The sequence below is a fragment of the Scyliorhinus canicula genome, chromosome 26, assembly GCF_902713615.1.
Source record: "Scyliorhinus canicula chromosome 26, sScyCan1.1, whole genome shotgun sequence".
Taxonomy (NCBI): Eukaryota; Metazoa; Chordata; class Chondrichthyes; order Carcharhiniformes; family Scyliorhinidae; genus Scyliorhinus; species Scyliorhinus canicula.
The window spans coordinates 11,433,884-11,449,480 of record NC_052171.1 but is presented as its reverse complement, the minus strand read 5'-3'; the positions used below and the strand labels follow the sequence as shown (position 1 = coordinate 11,449,480).

At 55.7% G+C, this 15,597-nt stretch overlaps 1 protein-coding gene across 3 annotated transcripts in view; it reads right to left on the bottom strand.

Annotated features, from left to right (window-relative positions):
* The window catches only part of pax8 (paired box 8), a 148,727-nt gene that overhangs the window by 14,252 nt on the left and 118,878 nt on the right, over positions 1-15,597 (bottom strand). For all 3 annotated transcript variants that reach the window (XM_038785334.1, XM_038785335.1, XM_038785336.1), the window contains one exon: positions 7,342-7,443. In XM_038785334.1, the coding sequence (XP_038641262.1) occupies positions 7,342-7,443 (102 nt within the window). The remainder of the gene's footprint in view (positions 1-7,341; positions 7,444-15,597) is intronic.

Genomic DNA, 15,597 nt, shown 5'->3' with positions numbered 1-15,597 from the left:
AGTCTTTCGTGCATTCAAAACTGGGCGGGGGGTGGGGGGGGGGGGGGGGTGTTCCGGGCGGGATGGGGTGGTATGAACCACTCTGGCGTCGGGCCTCCCCAACGGTGTGGAATTGGCGCATGCGCAGGGGAGGGGTTCTCTTCCGCCTCCGCCACGGTGAAGACCATGGCGGAGGCGGAAGAAAAAGAGTGTCCCCATGGCACAGGCCCGCCCGCCGATTGGTGGGACCCGATCGCAGGCCAGGCCACCGTGGGGGCACCCCCCGGGCTCAGATCGCCCCGCGCCCCCCACCCAGGGGTGGCAGGGGGGGCGGGGCCGAGGGGGGGGCCGAGGGGGGGGGAGGGGGGCCGAGGGAGGGGAGGGGGGGGCCGAGGGAGGGGAGGGGCCGAGGGAGGGGAGGGGCCGAGGGAGGGGTGGCCGAGGGGGGGGGCCGGGGGTGGGGGGCGCGGGGCCGAGGGAGGCGGGGGGCGGGGCCGAGCGAGGGGGGGCGGGGCCGAGGGAGGCGGGGGGCGGGGCCGAGGGGAGGGGGGGTGGCCGAGGGAGGGGGGGGCGGGGCCGAGGGAGGGGACAGGGCCGAGGAAGGGGGGCGGGGCCGAGGGGGGGGGGTGGGGCCAGGCGGACGGAGGGGGGGTGGAGGGGGGGGGGCGGAGGGACGGGGGGCGGGGCCGAGGGAGGCAGGGGGCGGGGCTGAGGGACGGGGGCGGGGCGGACGGAGGGGGGGCGGGGGGGGGGCGCCCTGGGGGAGGGCGGCCACCGCGCATGCGCGGAACCCGAGTCTCTGGCGCCCTCCAACACATGGCGCCCCGGGCGACTGCCCGAGTTGCCGGTACCTTGGGCCGGCCCTGCGCTGGTACCAGACATGCTTTGATTCCCACAGGCGGGAAAGGCCTATCAGCGGCGGGACTTCGGCCCATCGCAGGCCGGAGAATCGCCGCGGGGGGGGGGGGGGGGGCGCCCCGGCGCGGCGCGATTCCCACCCCAGCCGATTCGGGCCACGGCGGGGGCGGGATTGACGCCGGCCCCGGGCGATTGTCTGACCCCCCGGGGGGTCGGTGAATTCCGACCCTGGAGTGGAACAGCCAAATGAAAAATATCGGCATCGGAATGACTCGGAGAGTTGAAGAAGATCTTCCACAATTAAACTAAATTGCAGGTTTCATTTTTACTGGGAATGGTAATGGAAATAATATAGCTGGACGTGAATGAAGGGTAGAACACAGAACATAGAACACTACAGCGCAGTACGGGCCCTTCGGCCCTCGATGTTGCGCCGACCTGTGAAACCATCTGAAGCCTATCTGACCTACACTATTCCATTTTCATCCATATGTCTATCCAGTGACCACTTAAATGCCCTTAAAGTTGGCGAGTCTACTACTATTGCAGGCAGGGCGTTCCACACCCCTACTACTCTCTGAGTAAAGAAACTGCCTCTGACATCTGTCCTATATCTATCACCCCTCAATTTAAAGCTATGTCCCCTCGTGTTGGTCATCACCATCCGAGGAAAGAGACTCTCACTGTCCACCCTATCTAACCCTCTGACTGTCTTATATGTCTCTATTAAGTCACCTCTCAGCCTTCTCCTCTCTAACGAAAACAACCTCAATTCCCTGAGCCTTTCCTCGTAAGACCTTCCCTCCATACCAGGCAACATCCTAGTAAATCTCCTCTGAACCCTTTCCAAAGCTTCCACATCCTTCCTATAATGTGGTGACCAGAACTGCACGCAGTACTCCAGGTGCGGCCACACCAGAGTTATGTACAGCTGCAGCATGACCTTGTGGTTCCGAAACTCAATCCCCCTGCTTATAAAGGCTAGCACACCATATGCCTTCTTAACAGCCCTATTAACCTGGGTGGCAACTTTCAGGGATTTATGTACCTGGATGCCGAGATCTCTCTGTTCATCTACACTACCGAGAATCTTGCCATTAGCCCAGTACTCTGCATTCCTGTTACTCCTTCCAAAGTGAACCACCTCACACTTTTCCGCATTAAACTCCATCTGCCACCTCTCAGCCCAGCTCTGCAGCTTATCTATGTCCCTCTGTAACCTATAACATCCTTCAGCATTATCCACAACTCCACCGACCTTCGTGTCATCTGCAAATTTACTAACCCATCCTTCTACACCCTCTTCCAGGTCATTTATAAAAATGACAAACAGTAGTTAGCAAAGAAATCGAGCCACCTCCACAGTTTCTATGGTGAACGTGGGAGTGGCTATGGATGGGAGGTATTGAAGTCACTGGGAAAATGGAAGAGAGAGTGGAGTTTAGACGTTGATTGTTGAGTCGCCAAGGATAGGTCGTTGCTCAGTACAAAGAGTGAGGTGAGGAAATGAGGGAGACTTCAACGGGCTTCGAGGCTGGTCAACCTGGGGAAGTAGAAACGTGAAAGGTGATTCAAATGGGAGAACGAGCCAGAGTGAAAGGTGAGTGAGACCTGGAGCCACTTCTGTCTGATTGGAATGTGCGGTGAAATATATGTCACCTGGTGGAAGGGAAAATAGACACCAGGAGCTGAATTCTCCGACCCCCCCCCCCCCCGCTGGGTCGGAGAATTGCCCTGGGCCGGCGTCAATCCCGCCCCCGCCGTGTCCCGAATTCTCCGCCACCCGGGAATCGGCGGGGGCGGGGGTCACGCCACGCCGGTTGGCGGGCCCGCTATGGACCGAAGTCCAGCCACTGGAAAGCCTTTCCCACCGGCGGGAATCAAAAGATGTCTGGTGCCGGCGGGATTGGCAGCGCGGGCGGGCGCCGGGGTCCTGGAGGGGGGGGGGGGGGCGGCACGGGGCGAGCTGGCCCCGTGGGGTGTCCCCACGGTGGCCTGACACGCGATCGGGGCCCACCGATCGGCGGGCAGGCCTGTGCCATGGGGGGGGGGCTCTTTTTCTTTCGCCTCCTCCACGGTGAGACCATGGTGGAGGCGGACGTGACCCCCTCCCCTGTGCATGCGCCGGGATGACATCAGCAGCCGCTGACGCTCCGGCGCATGCGCGAACTTCCGCTGGCCGGCGAAGGCCTTTCGGCCCCGGCTGGTGTGGAGCCAAAGGCCATTCCCGCCGACCGGTGGAGCGGAAACCACTCCGGCGCGGGCCTAGCCCCTCAATGTGAGGGCCTAGCATTCTCCGCACCTTTGGGGAGGCTCCAAAACGCCGGGACCCCCTGCCCCGCCGGGTAGGGGAGAATCCCGGCCCAGTCGTTAAGTAGCTTTCAGATTATTTCTGGGAAAAGAATGGAAAACAAATTAGAAGATTTAGTTTTAATGCACATGCAGAAAACGGGATTTGTAGTTAAATTTTGGAAAGATGATGAGGATTCATTTGTGATTAATTTTGGCACAAGGTAGAAGGTGGAGCCATATAGACTTAATGGCAACCGTTCGAAAGAGTGTCTAGTGGCAGAGAAGGACCAAGGTGTTCGTGTGCATAGATTGTTGAAAGTGACATTTTGGGAGAATGGTGAGCAAAGCATATAGAACATTACAGCTCAGTACAGGCCCTTCGGCCCTCGATGTTGCGCCGACCTGTGAAACCCCTCTAAAGCCCATCTACATTATTCCCTTATCGTCCATATGTCTATCCAATGACCATTTGAATGCGTTTAGTGTTGGCGAGTCCACTACTGTTGCGGCAGGGCATTGCACGCCCTTACTACTCTCTGAGTAAAGAACCTCCCTCTGACATCTGTCCTATATCTATCTCCCCTCAATTTAAAGCTATGTCCCCTCGTGCTAGCCATCACCATCCGAGGAAAAAGGCTCTTGATGTCCACCCTATCTAATCCTCTGATCATCTTGTATGCCTCAATTAAGTCACCTCTTAACCTTCTTCTCTCTAACGGAAACAACCTCAAGTCCTTCAGCCTTTCCTTGTAAGATCTTCCCTCCATACCAGGCAACATTCTTGTAAATCTCCTCTGCACCCTTTCCAATGCTTCCACATCCTTCCTATAATGTGGCGACCAGAACTGCACGCAATACTCCAAATGCGGCCGCACCAGAGCTTTGTACAGCTGCAACATGACCTCATGGCTCCGAAACTCAATCCCTCTACCAATAAAAGCTAACACACCGTACGCCTTCTTAACAACCCTCTCAACCTGGGTGGCAACTTTCAGGGATCTATGGATATGGACACCGAGATCTCTCTGCTCGTCCACACTACCAAGAATCTTACCATTAGCCCAGTACTCTGTCTTCCTGTTATTCCTCCCAAAATGAATCACCTCACACTTTTCTGCATTAAACTCCATTTGCTACCTGTCAGTCCAGCTCTGCAGCTTATCTATGTCCCTCTGTAACTTGTAACATCCTTCAGCACTGTCCATAACTCCTCCGACTTTAGTGTCATCTGCAAATTTACTCACCCATCCTTCTACGCCCTCCTCCAGGTCATTTATAAAAATGACAAACAGCAGTGGCCCCAAAACAGATCCTTGTGGTACACCACTAGTAACTGGACACCAGTCAGACAATTTCCCATCAACCACCACCCTTTGTCTTCTATCAGCTAGCCAATTTCTGATCCAAGCTGCTAAATCACCCTGAATCCCATGCCTCCATATTTTCTGCAATAGCCTACCGTGGGGAACCTTACCAAACGCCTTACTGAAATCCATATACACCACATCAACTGCTTTACCCTCATCCACCTGTTTGGTCACCTTCTCGAAGAACTCAATGATGGGGTCTTGGACTTCATAAATAGCGGCATTGACTACAAAAGTGGGGCAGTTATGCTAAACCCTTACAAAGCTCGCGATCGACCACAACTGGAATATTGCATTTGTTTCTGGTCACCACACTTTAAGAAGGAAATGAGGGTGTTCTTGACAGAGTGCAGAGATTTACAAGAATATTTTGTGGGATTAGAAAGGCAGCTGCAATGTGAAGTTGGAGAAGCTGGAGTTATTCCGCTTCGAGGCAAGGAGATTGAGGGGAGATTTGATAGAGGCGTACAAAATTATAACAGAATTGGATAAGGTAGAAAAGAAAAAGCTATTCCAATTAGCTCGTGCTACAAGGGCTAGAGGAACATAATTTAAGGCTTTTTGCAAGAGATGCAGGGGAAATGTGAGGAAGGGCGATCTTATGCATAGAGTCCTAATGACCAAGAATTTGTTGCATACAAGGGTGGTGAATCAGAAGTGACGATCAAATTCAAAAGGCAGTTGGATGGACGCTGAAATGATATGTCGGGCAAAATCTAACGGCCACGTCGCATCCAACTTGGGTCGTAGATCTCGTGAGAGGCCGAACGGTGTCGCGTGAGATGTGGTGGTCTGGATCAGGCATTGTCAAACTCGGGGGCGCGACCCGCGGGTGGGTCGTGGAGATCTGTCGCGGCGCTCCCGTTCACGCAAATCTGCGCGTAACAGCCGCAGCGGCCGGCGGTTAATAACGCCGGCTGCAAGCGGACTTCAAAAATGGCCGCAAACATTTTTTTTTTTTAAAATGAGGCCGCACTGCGCATGGGTGCCAGATCATTGGCGGGCATGTGCAAAACTATGCGCATGCGCAGTGCGGCCACTTTTTTTTTTTTAAACGGTCGCAGCTTTTGGTTTTACAAGTTTGGGCAGGGGGGTTTATTCATTTATTTTATTCATTTAATTTTTATTTTTTTCATTGATTTATTCATTTTATTTTTTTTACAAGATCGGGGGGGGTTGATTTGATATGATTTTACAGGAAAGAAAAGCAGAACTTTGGACAGATGGAGACTCCATACTTCCCGACACCTGAAGGCTTCAACTTCATCAGGTTCCATTGAGGACCGTGTACGAGGGCCAAAGGGATCCAAAACCATTTCCTCCATTTTTATCAGCAGCAAACAAGGTAAGAGAAAATGGTGGGTCGCAAAGATCAGCAGGCGTGGGTCACGAAGGTCGGCCAGCATGGGGCGCGAAGGTCGGCCGGCATGGGGCACGAAGGTCGGCCGGCGTGGGTCGCAAAGATCAGCAGGCGTGGGTCATGAAGGTCGGCCGGCGTGGGGCGCGAAGGTCGGCCGGCGTGGGGCCCGAAGGTCGGCCGGCGTGGGGCCCGAAGGTCGGCCGACGTGGGGCGCGAAGGTCAGCCAGCGTGGGTCACAAAGGTCGGCCAGCGTGGGGCCCGAAGGTCGACCGGCGTGGGTCGCTCAGTTCGGCTGGCGTGGGGCCCAAAGGTCGGCCGGCGTGGGGCGCGAAGGTCGGCCGGCGTGGGTCACGAAGGTGGGCCGACGTGGGTCACGAAGGTCGGCCGGCGTGGGTCACGAAGGTCGGCCGGCGTGGGTCACGAAGGTCGGCCGGCGTGGGTCACGAAGGTTGGCCGACGTGGGGCGCGAAGGTTGGCCGACGTGGGGCGCGAAGGTTGGCCGACGTGGGGCGCGAAGGTTGGCCGACGTGGGGCGCGAAGGTTGGCCGGCGTGGGGCCCGAAGGTCGGCCGGCGTGGGGCCCGAAGGTCGGCCGGCGTGGGTCACGAAGGTCGGCCGGTTGGTAAAAATGGGTCCCCGGAAAACAAGTTTGAAGAATACTTGTCTAGATCCCACCCACAATGGGCGGGACTTATGTTTGCTTATTTAATTGTGCATTTAGGCAGACTGGAATATGTACTCGCTGGATCTAACCAACACCCCCGATCAAATCTCCTTCTTCAGACTCCAACCTGGCGTCACTCAGCACTGTTCTCCACAGATGGGGACCAGGCGGAATGGAGCTGGGGGCGGAGGTGGGGGGCGGGGGTGCGGGGGGGGGGGGGGTGAACCTGGGTGCACACTGCCAGGGAGCCACGGTGGCAGAGGTGGTGCCAAGCTGGTAGAGCCATGGTTGAATTTTGTGTGTGCTGGGAATCGGGCCATGAGGTGGGGTGCGGGGAGGGGGCTCTCGAGGACCCCCCCCTCCCCCAACAGGTAAGTTGGGTGGGGCCTAGCGGAGGCTTGGACAGATTGAGAGATCGGGCCGCTGTTTCCTCAGTGCAGGAAATGAAGGTAAGTACGCGGAGTCCCGTTCGATAGCGGGGCAGTTCCTGGCTAAACCTGCCCGCCACGTGACTTTTTTCCCCGTCAGAATGCGCCAACGTTACAGGGTAAAGGCGGTTGAGTGGTACCATGAGATTGACTATAATTCAAGGAAAGCCAGCGTGGAATCGATGGGCCGAATGGCCTTCTTCCATGCCATAAATGACTGCCTGTGTTTGTTACGTGGAAAAATATCCTCAGAAAGTTTTGTATCCACGCAAATTCTTCCTTTGTTGGCATTGCTGCAGAAAGGTTTCTGTGGAGTCATTCACCTGGGTGCAGGATACAGGAATAGGCCACAATGTACCGAGGCCAGATGAATAATCGGAGACAGTGTGCTTACCGGACACCATTCCAGCAATGGCGGACGACGTGTAACTGCCCTGGCTATTTACTGGAATGTGAGGTGGGTATCCTGGCAATGTTGAGTTTACCATCTCACGTCCTGAAAAACAAAATGTAAAGTTCTACTTTATTTGTTTAATCAATCCAACTTCAATGAGTTACATGCTGACATCTATTTTTATTTCACCCTTTGCCCACTAACGTTCAGCCCCGAAGGTGCACGGTAGCATGGTGGTTAGCATAAATGCTTCACAGCTCCAGGGTCCCAGGTTCGATTCCCGGCTGGGCCACTGTCTGTGTGGAGTCTGCACGTCCTCCCCCTGTTTGCGTGGGTTTCCTCCGGGTGCTCCGGTTTCCTCCCACAGTCCAAAGATGTGCGGGCTAGGTGGATTGGCCATGCTAAAATTCCCCGTAGTGTCCTAAAAAGTAAGGTTAAGGGGGGGTTGTTGGGTTACGGGTATAGGGTGGATACGTGGGTTTGAGTAGGGTGATCATTGCTCGGCACAACATTGAGGGCCGAAGGGCCTGTTCTGTGCTGTACTGTTCTATGTTCTATGTTCTATTCTTACTGGATACTGCTCCAGGAGTGCCGACTGCCCGTCAGGATCTTCAGAGACTATATTTTGGTGGAATTAGATACAGGTTGAGCATCCCTTATCCCAAATGCTTGGGGTGTATCGGATTTGGGAGTTGTGAGGTTATCGAAATATAGGGGGCGATTCTGCCCAATGGAGCCCAAGCGTTCGCGCCATCGTGAACGCCGTCGCAAAACGGGGACGACCCGGGGTTCACGCCGCTCCAGCCTCCCTTCCCGGTGCCAAGTGAGCACCGCGCCAACCTGCCCATTCGCGGGGGACTTCCTCCGCGCGCCGGCCCCGGCTCAACATGGCGTCGGTGTTCAGGGGCCGGCCGCGCAGGAAAGACGGCCCGGGGGGCGGCCTGCCAATTGCCCCATAATGTGCATCTGCGGCGCGTTGGGACTTGCGCGCCGCCCGGGAACCTTCCCAGAGCTTGTGGGATCTCCGACTTGTGACGTCACATCGGCGCTCGAAATAAAGTGCGCACTGTTGGAATTTTACGGAATTTCGGATAAGGGGTGCCCATCCTGTAACAAGTGACTCAACTATTGGGGACTTCTAGTCAATGTCTATGCAGATTAATTTACAAAGAGGGGTCTCTGATTAATGATCAGGAGCAGAAACTTTAGCCGAGTTGTCCATTTCAAGCCTAGGACACTGAAGCCAATTGCAGGGCATTTCAATTCCCACCCTGCCTGTGACCGGTTAACTAGCAATCAAACCTGACCTCAAAAAGGGGATCGCTGGGCCTGGAGCAGACCATGACACCACAAAATCAGCATCTTCAGGGGGAAAAGAAAGCTGACATAACCATCCAAAACAGATATTACCATAGGAACTCTAAAGACTAACACAACAGGGGTTCCTGTTAAAATTTGGCACAGCCAGATTTCAATGCCCGGTGATTTAAATTTTTTATTGCATGTCCTCGCAAAAACACAGCTCAGTGGGAACAATGGGCGATATTCTCCGACCCCCACGCCGTGTGGGAGAATCGCGGGAGTGCTGGGCGATTCACGCCATGCCGCCCTGGCACCCCCACGCGATTCTCCCACCCCCCCCCCAAAACGGCGTGTCGCGTTTTGCAACAGGCCGCTCGGAGAATCGCCGCTCCAGTCGAGCGGCGATTCTCCGGCCCGGATGGGCCGAGCGGCCTGCCCAATCCGACTGGCTCACGCCGGCGCCAACCACACCTGGTCACTGCCGGTGTGAACAGCGCGCGACCGCTGTGTGTGGGGCCTGTGTGGGGGGGCGGAGGGAGGATCGAGCACCAGGGGGGTGCTCAGGAGGGATCTGGCCCGCGATCGGTGCCCACCCATCATCAGGCCGGAATCTCTGAAAGACGCACTCTTTTCCCTCCGCCGCCCCGCAAGATCAATCCGCCATGTCTTGCGGGGCGGCGGAGGGGAAGACGGCAACCTGCGCATGCGTGGGTGACGTCATTTAGGCATCGCCGGCCACATCATTCAGGCGATGCCGCTGTTTACTGTTTTACAGTAAAACATATATTTATTATTACTATCCTTTTACTTACTTTATAATCTTGGATTTCCACCGAGTCGGGATGATTTGGGAGTTCTTTAAAATTGGTGACAATTTAAAGTCGGGCCAGAGTTTGAAAGAATCTTATTCACTCAGGTTCCCCCTGAGGTGGTGTGTGATCCATCGTCGGCATAAGTTAACCTTTTAAAACGTAAATTCAAAAGATCCTCCATATCCTCCATGGGAGTTCAGATCCATTGTACCCTGAAGGTGGCAACGCAGGTCGATAGAGTGGTCAAGAAGGCAGACAGCATGCTTGCCTTCATCGGCCGAGGTATTGAGTACAAGAGTCGGCAGGTCATGTTGCAGTTGTATAGGACTTTGGTTCGGCCACATTTGGAATACTGCGTGCAGTTCTGGTCACCACATTACCAGAAGGATGTGGATGCTTTAGAGAGGGTGCAGAGGAGGTTCACCAGGATGTTGCCTGGTATGGAGGGTGCTAGCTATGAAGAAAGGTTGAGTAGATTAGGATTGTTTTAGTTGGAAAGACGGAGGTTGAGGGGGGACCTGATTGAGGTATACAAAATTATGAGAGGTATGGACAGGGTGGATAGCAACACACTTTTCCCAAGAGTTGGGGTGTCAATTACAAGGGGGTCACGATTTCAAGGTGAGAGGGGGAAAGTTTAAGGGAGATGTGCGTGGAAAGGTTTTTACGCAGAGGGTGGTGGGTCCCTGGAACACTTTGCCAGCGGAGGTGGTAGAGGCGGGCACGATAGCATCATTTAAGATGCATCTGGACAGATATATGAACGGGCGGAGAACAGAGGGAAGTAGATCCTTGGGAAATAGGCGACAGGTTTAGATAAAGGATCTGGATCGGCGCAGGCTGGGAGGGCCGAAGGGCCTGTTCCTGTGCTGTAATTTTCTTATTTCTTTGTTCTTTATATGCACCCCCTCCCACCCCCCACCCCCCCGTGTATCAAACAAGCCCATGGCTCCTCATGTCTGCTACCAAAGGTATGTGGGTCCTCCCAAATAACCCCTTTTGGCCCTCATGATTCGGAGACCGAATTATGTCCGACCACCCACTCCCATGGCGGCAGAGTCAGGAACGCATTAGATTGTTAAAACACCTGAGCCTCAGGAGTAACATTGAGAGTTCCAGCTCTCTCGTATCTTTTGTCAGAAACACAACGGCCGCGATTCTCTGACCCCCACGCCGGGTGGGAGAATCGCGGGACTGCCGGGCGATTCCCGCCACGCCGCCCTTGGCACCCGCACGCGATTCTCCCCCTCCTCCCCAAAACGGCGTTTCACGTTTTGCGACAGGCCGTTCGGAGAATCGCCGTTTCTAACGGTCGAGCGGCAATTCTCCGGTCCGGATGGGCCGAGCAGCCTGCCTAATCCAACCCGTTCACGCTGGCGCCAACCACACCTGGTCGCTGCCGGCGTGAACAGCGCGCGATCGCTGCGTGTGGGGCCTGTGGGGGGGGGGGAGGATCGAGCACCAGGGGGGCGCTCAGGAGGTGTCTGGCCCGCGATTGGTGCCCACCGATCGTCAGGCTGGCGTCTCTAAAGGACGCACTCTTTTCCCTCCGCCGCCCCGCATGATCAATGCTCCATGTCTTGCGGGGCAGCGGAGGGGAGGACGGCAACCGCGCATGCGCAGGTGACGTCATTTAGGTGCGACGGCCACGTTATTTACGCGGCGCCGCTTTGACGCGGGCGTCAAGGCCCGGCGCGTGTAATTGACGCGCCGCTGCTCCTAGCCCCCTGGAGGTGGGAGAAAAGGGGGCGAGGAGCGGCCTCCGACGCCGGAGTGACACACTCCGGGTTTCACTCCGGCGTCGGCACTTTGTCTCCCTTTGGGAGAATCGCGCCCTATTTGCACAAGGCTGATAGGTTTCAAATGCTAGTAGGTTCTGCTATCGAACTGTTAAAGGATCTGGATGATTGACACGTTTATTGCACAGTTGCTTTCTAGCGAATTGGTAAATCCCTGTGCTGCCTCCGATATTTTTCCTGGCTCTGCTTGTCCGACCCCAGCCCAAACCCACCTCCCAAAATTAAAATCCAGTTCTTCATCCTGAATTCTCCCTCCGTGCCCCAGGACAAGCGCCGGAATGTGGCGACGGCGGGGGGGGGGGGGGGGTTTCTCACGGCGCCGGGGTCCCAGGTTCGATCCCGGCTCTGGGTCGCTGTCCGTGCGGAGATTGCACATTCTCCCCCGTGCCTGCCTGGGTTTCGCCCCCACGACCCAAAGATGTGCAGGGCTGGTGGATTGGCCGTGCTAAATTGCCCCTTAATCGGAAAAAATGAATTGGGTACTCTAAATTTAAAAAGAACAAAAAAAACTAAGGGTTTCTCACAGTAACTTCATTGCAGTGTTAATGTAAGCCTGCTTGTGACAATAATAAAGATTATTATTATTGTGGGCACTTTCTCCCAAGACGGGCGGGCCAAGCAGGCAATTCTCCTGCTTCTTTCTATCGGCATTAAGGATGAAAACCCAAGCTACATTCTTGGGTACAGTACTGATGCGCTATCAATTACCACAAAGACGGGAGCAGAGGAATAATCGAGGCTTCATTGCGCAAAGATGTGGTGCCTCCTGTAGCTGGAAGCAGAATGGCTGCAGCACGGCGAGCACACACATTTATACTCCGCCTACTGGGCGGAGTCAGCAGGCAGGGATTTACCCATGCACCTCTACTATACGGGCAATGCCGTAATACATATAATACTGGCAGTGGTGACTACCACAAGTACTAATGAAGCACTGTTTTGGGTGCAGTTGGAAACTAGAGGTAAGAAGTGAACATTTATGTTCTGTCGAAAGGGGTCTTAAAAGAAGCTTTCCTAAAGACGCACGGTTAGACACACTGATGTTAAAGAATTAAGAGATTTGTGTCTGCTGTGACTCAGTTTACAGCAGTCTAGTCTCTGAGTCAGAAGGTTAAAGTCCTACTTCAGGACTTAAGCACAAAATTTCAATCCTGACACTGATGTCTTTCAGATGAGGGGCTGTATTCTCCAACGTCCCAGCTCCGTGTTTCCCAGATAGCGCCATTTGCCAATGGGATTTCCCACTTGGAAGCCACTCCTCGCAGCCGGGAAACCAGTGGGTGGAGTTGCGCTTCCGGAAGGAACAGAGGATCCCAAAGGCTGGAAAATTCCTGCTGAGATATTAAACTGAAGATTGCATCGCACTATTTCAACAAGAGCAAGGGGGTGTTTGAAAGGCTCACCTCAATGCTGTGAGACTTTGGCCGGGATTCTCCCCTAGCCGGCGGGGCGGGGGGACCCGGCCTAGCGGAGTGGTGCCAACCACTCCGGCGTCGGGCCTGCCCAAAGGTGCGGAATTCCCCGCACCTTTAGGGTCTAGGCCCGCGCCAGAGTGGTTTCCGTTCCGCCGGCCGACGCCAAAACCATCGGCAACAGCCTTTGGCGCCCGCCGCCCGGCGTCGGGGCTGGCCGAAAGGCCCTCGCCGGTCTGCGCATGCGCGGGTGTGTCCGCGGCCACTGACGTCACCACCGGTGCAAGCGCGGGAGGGTGGGTCTCTTCCGCCTCCGCCATGGTGGAGGCCGTGGCGGCGGCGGAAGAAAAAGGGTGCCCCCGCGGCACAGGTCCGCCCGTCGATCGGTGGACCCCGATCGCGGGCCAGGTCGCCGTGGGGGCACCCCCCAGGCTCACGCCGCCAATCCCGCCGGCACCAGAGGTGCTCCAATTCCCACCGGCGGGAGAGGCCTGTCAGCGGCGGGACTTCGGCCCATCGCCGGCCGGAGACTCGCCGCGGGGGGCACGCCGATCGGCGGGACGTGATTCCCGCTCCCGCCGATTCCCGGGTGGTGGAGAATTCCGGCCACGGCAGGGGCGGGATTTATGCCGGCGCAGGGCGATTCCCCGACCCTGCGGGGATCGGAGAATTCCGCCCCTGGTGGTGGACACACCCACCATCAAGAACGCCCTTCCTGCATCTACCCTGTCCAGTCCTGTTAGAATTTTATAAGCCTCTATAAGATTCCCCCCTCATTCTTCTGAACTCAATCTCTCCATGTACATCAGTACCACCATCCCAGGTTTAATTCTGATAAACCTTCACCTCACTCCCTCGACAGCATGAACATCCTTTCTCAGATAAGATGCGCGATCAATAACTACTGAAGCGAAGGAGTAGTCCGAATTGAAGGCTTTAATCAACAAGATGTTTCCCCAGCAGCTCGAGTACAGAAAGAAGGTCGGCTGCTGGGGAAACACGGGTTCTTATACCCTGCCTCACTGGGCGGAGCTACCTTACGTTCCGACCAATGAAATGCAAACACTTGGGCCAATGAGCAGCGAGCCTTCTCCACCAATGGTAGCTCACACTCCCAGGTACCGTAGTACCTCTAGTCATACTACCACAGTGCTTAAATAGGGGCAGTTTTGGCGTGAGGTGCGTGCACGAATTAATGTCATTTGGTGTTAAATTGGTCCCTCACAACCAGAGATTTTAATTCTATTGTCTACCTTGATTTGAACCCAAAACTCAGGTGATCTGATGACTACTTTTTGATAACAGCTAAAGATACTTTAAAATTCATCCCGAGGCTATAGTAGAATTTGTTACGAGCCTCGGCCATGAATGATGGTTTCAGGGTCGTAAAGTTGAATAATATCATAATAATAATATTTATTGGTGTCACAAGTCGGCTTACGTTAACGCTGCAATAAAGTTACTGTGAAAATCCCCTCGTCGCCACATTCCGGCGCCTGTTCGGGTACACGGAGAGGGAGAATTCAGAATGTCCAATTCACCCTAACAAGCACGTCTTTCGGGACTTGTGGGAGGAAACCGGAGCACCCGGGGGAAACCCACGCAGACACGGGGACAACGTACTCCCCATCAAAAAGGAACCCAGTCTTTTTCATGTAAGAACAAGCACAGGAAGAAGGCATCGGACCAAATTCAATAGCAACCAAAAATGGACACAGGGTTCTCATTGTACGTCAACCAGTGCTCGGTTCCTGTGATGCAGACAGAATGCCAGCATCATGCTGTCTGCCAAGCTTGCTCTAACTTTGCTGTTGAGTGGCTGGATGCATTGAGGGTGGGCCAATATTGTGAGTGATTAGCACCAGTTAACGCTAACCTGCACTGCTTAAGGTGAGGTGCATTCTGGGTAGAGCAGGTGATCATCGTTAACCAGGAGGTTACTTCGGCCTGTGAAATAGTAAAGAATGGTGCATGGGAAAGAACTGGCCCCAAGTCCGGACACGTCACTGTAGCCTCATACACTGATGCAAGCTTCAAACTCACATCACGCAGCTCTTGTACATTTCCAGCTATTCAACCATGACAGCCTGATCACAGAGACAGATTGTGTAATACTTGTTGACACACATCCATTTCTCTTGCAGCTAGTGCAGAGCGGCACTATCTGGGTGCCAGCAGGGGGAGGGGAACAGAAGCCGGTATGTTCTAACCTCCATGGGAGTTAACACGGCTGAAACCATTGAATATGACCACCCTCCTTTTCATCACCCCTCTCATACCTAGGGGGCGATTCTCCAATATGAATATCCAAGTGTTCACGCCGTCGTGGACGCCGTCGCGTTTCCCGAAGGTATGAAAAGGGCACGGGGACGACCGATTCTGGCCCCCACAGGGGGGCCAGAACGGCGCTGGAGCGGTTCACGCCGCTCCAGCCTCCCTCCCCGGGGCCAAATGGGCTCCGCGCCAACCTGCGCATGCGCGGGGGGACTTCTTCTGCGCGCCGGCCCCCACTCAACGCAGTCGGTGTTCAGGGGCCGGCTGCGCAGGAACGCAGGCCCGGGGGGGGGGGGGGGGGGGGGAGGCCGGCCTGCCGATCGGTGGGCCCCAGTCGCGGTCCAGACCCCATCGGAGGCCCCCCCCATCCCCGGTGAAGGAGCGCTCCCCTCCCCCCCCCCCCACCCACAGGCCGACCCCCGACCCTTCCGGCAGAGTTCCCGCCGGCAGCGGACAGGGGTAAACGGCGCCGGCGGGACTCTGTCGTATCCGCGCGGCCGCTCGCCCCATCCGGGCCGGGGAATCAGCGGCCCCGCCGATTCCAGCGGCCGGCGCCGCGTCAAACACGGCGGCGCAAATGGCGCCGATTCTCCGCTCCTCGGCGAATCGTGCGCCATCGTCGGGGCGGCCATTCACCAACCCGGCGGGGGGGCTGAG